A 10509-nucleotide genomic window follows, 5' to 3' on the forward strand; every position below is an offset into this window, starting at 1 on the left:
TCACTCCCTCGTCTCTCTCTCACTCATGGGAAACTGGTTGTTCACATGCCAGTGTCCAGTCCTCAAGCAATTCACAGGCAGAGAGGCTATTTTTATGCATATGATGCCACACACACACACACACCCAAGTCATTTCATGTGCAGGAATATAGAGGAGCCTACAGCTGTCTGTGACTGACTATCTGTCTCTTTTCTCTTTTTTGTCCTCCTCTCTGCTCTGTCCATCCTCCATCTCAATGGCTTCACCTTTTCACCTCTAGATCACCCTCTGTCTGCCTTTTCTCTCCAGTCTTTGTGTCTCAGGTGTGTGTTCAGCCTGTGAGCAGTGATGGGGGACTGGAGTCTCCTGGGGAATTTCCTAGAGGAGGTCCAGGAACACTCCACCTCGGTCGGGAAGGTCTGGCTCACCGTCCTCTTCATCTTTCGCATCCTGGTGCTGGGCACAGCGGCCGAGTCCTCCTGGGGCGACGAGCAGAGTGATTTCCTGTGTGACACTCAGCAGCCCGGTTGCACCAACGTATGCTATGACAGCGCCTTCCCCATCGCCCATATTCGCTACTGGGTGCTGCAGATCGTTTTCGTCTCCACGCCGTCCCTCATCTACATGGGCCACGCCATGCACACGGTGCGCAGGGAGGAGAAGCAGCGGAGGAGGGAGCAGGAGGAGAGGGAGGCAAGAGGGGAAGGCGGGGGAGACCTGGAGGGGGAGAAGGAGTATCTCCAGCAGAAGGAGAGTGTAAGAGGGGTGACATCTAATGGGTCTGGCCGTGTTCGCCTGAAAGGGGCTCTGCTGCAGACTTACATGCTGAGCATCCTGATCCGGACGGTGATGGAGGTGACGTTTATCGTGGTGCAGTATCTGATCTACGGGGTGTTCCTCAAGGCGTTGTACTTGTGCAAGGCCTGGCCCTGTCCCAACCCTGTCAACTGCTATATGTCCCGGCCCACGGAGAAAAACGTCTTCATCATCTTCATGCTGGTGGTGGCCGGCGTGTCCCTGCTGCTTTCTGTGTTGGAGCTCTACCACCTCGGCTGGAAGAGCATCAGGAGGTGCGTGCGCAACAAGGTCATACAGAGGAACGACCACAGAGCTGTGACAGTGGCCGTGTCTGCAGCCTTGGAGCCCAACAGTCCACCTCGGCCCTCAACCTCCTGCACCCCGCCCCCTGACTTCAGCCAGTGCCTGGCAGCCCCGAGCTCCATGAACCCCATGACCTCCATGGCCTCTCATCCCTTCAACAACAGGATGGCGCTGCAGCAGAACTCAGTCAACTTGGCCACCGAGCGGCATCACAGCTCCGACAACCTGGAGGACGAGGGGGACTTCCTGAGGATGAGATACGATCAAGCACCCACAGAGCTGCCCAACAGCTGCTCCCCGTCGCCTCTGCTGCACACTGGTTACATGAGGGACAAACGGCGCCTGAGCAAGACCAGTGGGAGCAGCAGCCGGGCTCGCCAAGATGACCTGGCAGTATAGACTCACAACCGGGAGGGAGAGAGGAGGCGCGGCTGGACCTTCAGAGCCAAAGAGAGAGAGGAGAAAGATCAGTTTAGGAAGACACAAAGAGGAGGCCGAGTCATATTTCTGAGTGAAGGGGTCAGAACATGAGTGCAGGCTAGTTATGCAAACTGTGGCATTGCAGCCTGACACTTGACTGTAGACGATGGACTAAATGTTCACTTTAGAGAGAGACACTGAGATCTGTGAATGGACCATGTAAATTTGTGTGAGCTCTGTGAGCAGATAGCGACATACTGACAACCAAACTGCAAAAGAAAGACGACGTTGAAATGAGTACAGGGTAACAGGTGTGAGACCTGACTATTGCACATTTAATGTTTTAGTGAAACAGTTAAAGCCAAAAAACGAAGAGAGGTAAAGAGACTTTGTGGTGAGAATGATGGTGCTTGGTGTGAGATGACGTAGGGAATCATTTCATTATACGGCAGAATATGACACACATCTCAACTATTCACATAATTATAGATTAGGTTGTAACTTTAAGTAGCACAATCAACAGTCTCATTTTCCTGCTGCAAAAAATAAGAGATGCAATAAAAGAAAACAAGGAGTTGCTATGCAATAAACTGTGAAGCTTGACGGTATATAAATTGGCTGCTTTTACAGTACGCAGCACATTTCAGTTAATCAAAGTGCCTTAACGTGTGTGAAAAATATATCTCTTTCCACATAACATGTTTTCTATGTATATTTTTCCAAAAGCCAGTATGGCAAAGACTGCAAATTTAAAGTAAGCCATCTGTTGACTTGCAAACCTGATTGCACTACACACGCAGGTCAACAAACATAAAATGTTAATCAATAATAATCACTCTCCAATCTAAAATAGTGTGAGTGAATCTGTATTCATTAGTTATATATTTGACAGGAGCCTTTTGTGTGCAGAGGTGATGAGAGAATGTAGCCGGTTTGGGGATTTTCCTCTCGAGAGATTCAAGGTAAATGGAAAAAGACGAGGTCACGCATGGATGCTGTTATGAGCAGATCCGGCCACTGGGTGGCAACATTGCACTTACGTTTTTCAGTTTCTCTCCTGGAGCCACTGTGTAAATACTGAATTTGTCCCTATGCAATGTATGTGAGGTCTTTGAATGTCTTGTTCTTACTATATGCAGAATAATTTTACAGGTTGTGTGTGACAGCAGTTTGCCAATGAACGTCGACTGCAGCTGGGGGTTTGAAGTTTAATACCACATATTTCCCACAGCAAACATTCATTCCTACTGTATAATCACTGCAGCTTCTGGTTCTTTCACAGATTTATGCAATAAATGTCATCACTAACCCATCATGAACTAATAAATCATCAACTGTACAATCTGTTCTGTTGTCCTCAAGGTGATTTATTTAAGCATTTCTTAGATCTTTCTGCTACATCAACATATACAGATGTATGTACAAAAGGATCTATAAAAGGTTACATTAAAACCAACTTGTAGCATATCAGAAACCCTGTGGTTAATGCTGTAGCTAAAAGATGAGGGTTTTTTCTGCATTTCTAGATCAGGATCCTGTCACCATTTGCAGTTTTCAGTCTGTGCTCACCAGAGAGGAGACAGACTGCGGTACAGTATTTACACAAGCAAAGACTGTCTCGCCATTTCTGCCAGGAAGCTAAGTGCAAATATCCAACTTGGTCTGTCACAAGCTGAGACCGAGATGAAAGCTGCGGTGGTTGCTGTCATTTTGTTTGCTGGTTGCTGCAAAGTTACCCCCATTTCATCATCACTGTTTGAGACTACGTTGCTGCTCAATAAAATCAAAGCTGAGGTGATGTTTTTATGCGCTCTAGGGGTGTTAAAATGAACATTCAAGGTGGAATATGCTTCTCAGATTTCAGTCTCTGAGACTCTCTTGTTTTGGACAATATTTCATAAACCTGTATGAATGATGATTTATTGTCATTGCTTGAGACCACGGGGTTTGGAAATCAGAACAATCTGCATTTTGTCCTGTTTGGGATAACAAACATAAGCACTGGAGCAGTGTGATGTGCACATGTCCAGCAGAGGGCAGCACCATACTTTGAGGCATCTCCGCCATCGTATATCTTTTCAAAGACGAAGAAGGGTCACGCTGTAATGGAGACGTTGGGAAATGTATTTTTATCCTCCTGGGTTTCGCCTTTACTTTTATTGTGGACCGGCGTGTGTTGCCCTACAGTTCCCGACATCTCCTTTGGCTTGAACCCGGTGGCTACAGCTGCCGAATGACAAGTGAATTTATCGTTTCCTGAAAACTGTGTTTTATATCGAAACAGAAGAACTTCTTCTCACGAAGTAAGTAGTATACCCGTGATAAGAGAGAGCTTAGTTGTCACGGTTACGTAAGCTAGGTTGACTGCTGGGACGGAGGTTAAACTTCATGCTATCACGTTGTGTTGCAACAAGCTAGTTTTGAAAGAGTTAACGTTAGCATGTGCCAAGTGGTGTTTTCTTAACGTGCTTCAGTTAGCAACGAGTTTGTGTTGAAACGACTTAAGCAATGTTTGTTGGCTAACTTGGCTTATCTGTAGTGTAAAAAATCCTAATCTTAGAGAACCGGTATTTGGGAGTTTTATTGCATAACTATCTTGTATGAACTTTATATATTTCATCAATGAACCATATAAATATTTGAGTAGAAAAGCTGTTACGCCCCCTGAACAGCTCGTTACACAAGCATGTGCTACATCACATTTGTTAGCTTTTATCTGACTTAACGTAGTTTATGTCTAACGTCAAATATGATCAATATTTAAGGGTCGTCCTGTTGATCGGCCTTGTGCATCTGTTCGCTCTGCCTTACTTTAACTGTCCGAGTTAATTAACGCTACTGCAGCATTATCTTCGTCGACATCACTGGACTTAATTGTGTCAGGTCAGTGTCTTAAGTTACATAATACAAAGTAACGTTATAACAGCTGAAAGTAGAGCTAAAACGAACAGTCGTCATCAATAATAATAATAATAATAATAATTGACAGCTATCTTGAGAATTGATTAATCGTTTCAGTCAAATGCCATGAAAGCAAGTGGTTCCAGCTTCTCAAATATGTCTTTTATCATAAAAGTGTAAACTATGTGGACTGAACAATTAGCCTCTGAGCAACTGCAACAAGCATTTTCTCACGTTTTTCGGTATTTTGTTGACTAAGTAAGCAATCGGTTAATTGAGAAAGTAATCTAATTTACAGATTAATCAATACTTGAAAGAATCGTCATTTGCAGCTCGCCATCGCTGAAAGGATTAGTCGATTCATCTATTAGTCGTTTGCCTGAAAATCGGAATCAATACACATTTTGAACTCGAAAATATGTGTTGCTGGTTATTGTAGCCTTTTGTGACAATGAACTAAATATCTTTGTGACCAAGGACGCAGTATGAATATGTCAAACCATTAATCAGTTAATTGAGAAAGTAATTTCCTGATTGCGAGTGAAGTGAATCATTAGTTGCTGTCTTACTACAGAGTGCAAAGGAAGCTTGAGCTAGTGTGTTGCAAAACTGTTGTGTAACATTAGGCAGACTGAGAGCCTTTCTTAATGCCACCAGTAAAATAATCATTTCAGTTAAAGTTATTGTCATTATGATAGCATGTCTACTTGATCTTGTTCTTCATATTAACCCCAGTGTACACAGAGTTAATTCAGACACACTAAAGACATTTGGTCTGTTTTTTGTTTCTTTGTTTTTCACAGCACAGCCATGAGGAGTCTTTGGACCAAAGCAGGTGTTTTAGGTTCGGTGTCGATGGCTTTTGGTTCTGTGCTGTGGTCTCAGAAAAAGACTGAATCAGACCAGGTTGCTTCCAATTGCACCTCTGCTGACACAAATCACGCCTCTCCCTACGAACTCAAATTGGTGCAAGTCCTGTTCCGACATGGTGCTCGAACGCCACTAAAGTCAATACCTGATGTGATGGAGGTAAAAAAAAAAAAAAAACTGCATTCTACAAACTCGTTTAACACTGTCTCTCTAAATTGAAGTCACATGATATTTGTATGTTAAACCAAGCAGTTCTTTGTCTGGGCACGTTCGTCTTGTCAAAGGTCCAATGGGTTCCAACGCTCCTGGAGCCTCCAGCGTACACCCACATCAACTACGTAGTGACAGATCTTCATGGTGGCCCAAAGCCCCCAGCTCCTGTAGAAGACAGCTATCGGAAAAACGTACTGACCGTGAGTAGGTGTGTTTTGTGGTGTTGAATGCAGTCCGAAAAATAAGAGCTCAAAGAACATATTCAGTTGTAGCAGCTTGTGCAGTTGATTCCTGATAATACAGTACGTGCTGTTGGAGGGGAATGGCTAAATACACGTGAACCTTCATTGCAGACATTTAGACGTTTAGTAGCTGGAAAGGCACGGATGTAATTAGTAAAATAATGTCATTCCATGTAGGTGTGCCTGTGTTACAGCCCTGACATTGTGCAACCTGGCACAGTAAACTTCGACACTAACTGGGGCAAGACTAACCAGTAGAATTGTCAGTCTCTTCTTTTTCTGCTGTGACAAGTTAATATCTGCTGTGGTAAATACGTTTGGCATTAAATACCTTCTATAGATATCTGTTTTACAGATGTGGACAACCTTGTGGATTCAGAATGCATGTCTTGGTTTTATTCATTCAGTTAGCCTTTCTCCCTCTAGTGGCCGTTAGGAGTCATGACAAAGCCATACAGATGACATTAAAGTGGGTTCATTCATTCACCTCCTCTCTGCAATACTGCTGAACAGTGTGTGGAGCTTCCCAGTGAGATATTGCTTTCTGTTTGCCAGCCACAGAGTCCACAGAAATGATAGTTTCCTGTGCTGAGTTAGCTACTTTGCTAAAGAGGTTTACTGCGCAGGATTTAGCTTAGAAAACTAAATCCCACAATATGGACTCCTGCCATCCTTGTACCACATTCACTCTGGATTCCTGCATGCCATCACAGGTGTGTGTCTGTGAGTAAAACTTGATCCTGTTTGTTGCAGGGTGGCACGTTCCCCGGTCAGCTGACCACAGTGGGCATGCAGCAGCTGTATGAGCTGGGCAAGAGGCTGAGGAGGAGATACATTGAGGAGAGTCATTTCCTCAGCTCTACCTTTAGCCCAGCCGAGGTCTAGTAAGTGCCGCACATCATGACGGATAGCAATAGCACAAACACTTTTCTGTACTCTACAGTTTTAATACATTGGCTTTATGAGTACAGTGCAAATGATATCAGCCTAAAAGCTTTGCTATTTTCAAGTTGGCTGCCTTCCATGACCTATTTTTTCCATTTTTAGTGTGCGCTCCACTAACATTGTGAGGACCATTGAATCTGCCAAATGCCTGGTAGCGGGGCTCTTCCAACAGAAACAAAAAGGTAGGGTAGAAATCCACATGTGCATGATGTTGTTTATTCTATTCTGGATCTCATATAACCTGTTTTTGTAATTTTCTGTTCTACTTGTAGAAATTGTGCCTATATTAACAACGGAGGCAGAATCTGAAATCTTGTATCCTAACTACCATGGATGCAAGATGCTCAAAATCCTTGGCAGGTATGAAGAGTATATTTTGATTCCAAGCAAAGAGTCACACCAAGCCTCAAACACCGTGTGCACCCGCTGCCCAAAACTGGAAACTTGAATAATGTGTTGTGCAAAATTGTAAGACGAGTTGAGATCCCTCTGACAGGTTGTCATGGTGTGTCTGTGTTTTGTGGCTGACACTGTGTGTGTTCTGTGCAGCCACCGCTGGGCAGAGTCGTCCACTCTGCCAGACATTGCAGCCGACCTGCAGAGCATCCAGAGCGCACTGGGCATTGCTGCTCACCAGCATATTGACTTCATCCTCATTAGGGACGACATGGTTGCCAGAGAGGTGACACTGCCACATCATGATTCATGTGACTTTTATTAGGTCTCACCACAAGCTATCAGAGCACATACCATTATTATCAAGACTTAGCCTGCCCCAAGGTGGAAACCTAGCAAGCTCCTAGTTATGTAAAATGAAACTCTATGCAGAGTTTATCAAGTTTCTAGAGATTAACAAGCTTATATAACAGATTCAGTATGATTAGAGTTTAATGTACTCTGTACTGTAATTGAAGATATTTTAAAATAAGTTGATTTCCCATTGAATGCGGAATTGCATAGATGGCAAATCTAAAGACTTCCAATTCAGTCAGTGAAAGAAATTCATTACTGGACGAGAGACTGAAAATCATTTTTTGCATAGTTGAATGAGTAGGGTAATATCAGGCTTAGAGGGTCATTTTTCGTAGATGTTCAAATAACCCATCTTTTGAATGTGCAAACTGGGGCCACTAAAAGATCTGAAACAAGGCCGAAGGGGCGTCTAATTGGGCTTTGCTGAATTTGCTTTTTCCCTCACCAGCCAAAGCCAAATACTGGGGCCCTGCTTAACATTCTCACTGATAATGTTCAGATCCACCTGTTATGAGTTATCACTCATTCAAACTAACAGACAAATTACAGTAGTACATTTTTGAGTCAGTGCAGCTCTTTACTGCGAGTTGCCATATAGACAGCACTTAGGACAATATCTATAATTAAGGGGAAAATGGCAAATATCTTATAATAAAGTACCCATTTTGCAAAATGGTGAGCAAAATCTTCAGCCATGCTAGTTTTGTGTTGCTGAGCAGCAGAACTGCTACCAACAATGTCAAGTCTCTGTACTTTAACAGACGCACGGCCTGCCCTGCCCACCAGCACTGGACACCTGGAGGAATAAAGTGGAACAGAGAGCTGTGGACATGATCTGCCATGTTTACGAACCCAGCAAGAGGTTAGATTAAACAAAGTCAGCATATGAGGAAGCGTTAGCGAACCCTTTCGTTTTCAACAGGTCACCTTTAATTCTTTTGCTCTCTTTTTGGCAGGGAGAATTTGCAGCTGTGTGTGGGACCCCTCCTTCACACACTGTTAACCAACATTGAGGAGAAACTGCAGGGTACCTCATCAGAGCCAAACAGGTTGGACACCACGGGTGGACACACCCATTTCTTGCACAAGCTTGATTGTGTTTAGTCTTTAAATGGCCCACTGTTTCAATCCTCTCTCAAACAGGAAGCTGTTTTTGTACTCTGCACATGACACCACTTTGATTCCCTGTCTGATGGCCATGGGGGTGTTTGATATGAGGTGGCCACCATATGCTGCTGATATCACTCTGGAGCTCCACCAACACCAGCAGACCAACAAGGCCTTTGTGAAAGTGTCATACATAGGCCAGGTAGGGGGTGAGGTTTTGTCTTCATTTATTTGATGAGCTGTTGCTTTTCTTCCCTTGTGTTTTACTCTCTGCTTGTCTTTCTGTAGGATCAGCTTATACCAGGTTGTAGTGGAGTCTACTGCCCCCTGGAGGAGTTCAAACAGGCCCTCTCAGCATACTCACTGAGCTCTGAACTCTACCAGTCACTTTGTAACAACACTGAGGGCTTGACCGAACCCTGAATCCTCAACAAACCTACACGTCTCAACATAGTGCTGCCTATCACATTACACTCAGTTTTTTTTAACGTTTTCAGTTCTCACTCCATCCAGCCATTCTCAGTAATTATACCTCACTGTCGGACTACTCCAGGGTAACTTTCTTGGGCACACCAATGAGTGTTGGATTAGAGCCTCTTTAAGTTTACATCAGACTTTTAATTTCATAATTCTTCATCTCTGTGTAACCATGGCAGTAAATTGTTCCATATAGGTAAATTAACTTAATGATTATGGCATATTGACAAGTGTATACGTTGAATGATTTTGCTCTGCAGTCTATGCCTGATATCACTTGTATGATGCATAGATGTATGTGTGCTTGCACTTAATCTGTTTGGCTTAATGATGAAAGCAGGTGTCACCAACTAAAACCAATTATGTCTGCCCATCTCTCAGTATCTTCATACATCTTTTAAAACAGATTACATTTTTTTAAAAAGTATAAGCAATTCCCTAAAATCGCTGGGCACAAGTTTTTCACAAACAGTACCTGAACAGGAATAAGTTGTGCACTTGACGGGGACTATGTTCAGCTGCGGATCGACACAAACTTGTTCTACCGAGTGTTCACGGCACTAGGACAGTCTACGATATGTGTGATTGACTCACAATTCAGTGCCCATGTCTGTTACAAAGAAGGAACATATCACCCAGTGATGTGGCTCCTGTATGTGTTAAACAATGGACGTTTAAGGAACACTACATATATGGACGTCTTAAAGGTTGACCAATGTGGTATCTTCAATGCCTGTATTTGATTGCTGATGCAATTATGCCAATTTGGTTGTGTTAACAATCAAATCTTTAGTTTACGGTCATTTCACCCCTCAGGGGAATACTAGGCATTTTCATGTACTGTATCTAATGTTTGTTAACAAAGGAGGCACAAAGTGGATTGTACATTAGTGTGTAGGTGAATGTCTTCATAATCATGTAGAACCTGCAGAATGGGAATAATTCAGCTGTAGTATGAAGAGTGAAACACTTGGTTGTCCTCTTGTGGGAATTTGTTGATAATATCAGACCACAGTATAATAGGCATAAGTACATGCCCATTATATACACCTGCGTTACTGTGTTACAATAACACGTATTGTACCTCATCAGGGAGTTCCCATGACCTGTTGCTTAAAATGTAAAGGTTTGGTTTGGATTGGTGAGGCATAAAGATTTTGATCAATGTTGAGTCTCTTTCTTTGGCTCCTGTCCCATAAGGGTCTATGTACTATTCCTACCAGCTGAGTAGAACACCTGTTGGACAAGCACAACTAGTTTAGTAGAGTTCAAATGCATCAACGTGCTTGCATCTATTTTGGAAGTGTGATGTCTTCTGAAAATAGCTCTCAGTAAGTACCACCTGATAAAATGTCAACTTGGCAATGCGGTTTCTTGCTATGACTTGCTCTCTTTGTTCCAGCTAAATGTTGGTAAGCTGGTTTGACATGTAGAATGACAGACACCACCTGGTCCACGTAACTGACTAGATGTGAATAGTCAGGAGCCACGTGGACACAT

At 43.4% G+C, this 10509-nt stretch overlaps 2 protein-coding genes across 3 annotated transcripts; both read left to right on the forward strand.

Annotated features, from left to right (window-relative positions):
- The first annotated feature begins 308 nt into the window (after positions 1-308).
- Positions 309-2471, forward strand: gja5a (gap junction protein, alpha 5a). Of its 2 annotated transcripts, XM_041950425.1 has the most exons (2): positions 309-1093; positions 1124-2471. In XM_041950425.1, the coding sequence occupies exons 1-2, from the start codon at positions 329-331 to the stop codon at positions 1478-1480; spliced, it is 1122 nt and encodes a 373-aa protein (XP_041806359.1). In that variant the 5' UTR covers positions 309-328; the 3' UTR covers positions 1481-2471. The 2 variants fall into 2 exon arrangements, with proteins under 2 accessions (XP_041806359.1, XP_041806358.1); XM_041950424.1 differs by having other exon boundaries at positions 309-2471.
- A 1216-nt stretch (positions 2472-3687) lies between these two features.
- acp6 (acid phosphatase 6, lysophosphatidic) lies at positions 3688-10227 on the forward strand. The gene is made up of 11 exons (XM_041950913.1): positions 3688-3804; positions 5206-5431; positions 5557-5685; positions 6481-6611; positions 6775-6854; positions 6945-7032; positions 7222-7354; positions 8187-8287; positions 8382-8474; positions 8569-8734; positions 8821-10227. The coding sequence occupies exons 2-11, from the start codon at positions 5213-5215 to the stop codon at positions 8953-8955; spliced, it is 1275 nt and encodes a 424-aa protein (XP_041806847.1). The 5' UTR covers positions 3688-3804; positions 5206-5212; the 3' UTR covers positions 8956-10227.
- Positions 10228-10509: the final 282 nt, after the last annotated feature.

Source organism: Chelmon rostratus, chromosome 13, assembly GCF_017976325.1.
Source record: "Chelmon rostratus isolate fCheRos1 chromosome 13, fCheRos1.pri, whole genome shotgun sequence".
NCBI lineage: Eukaryota > Metazoa > Chordata > Actinopteri > Chaetodontiformes > Chaetodontidae > Chelmon > Chelmon rostratus.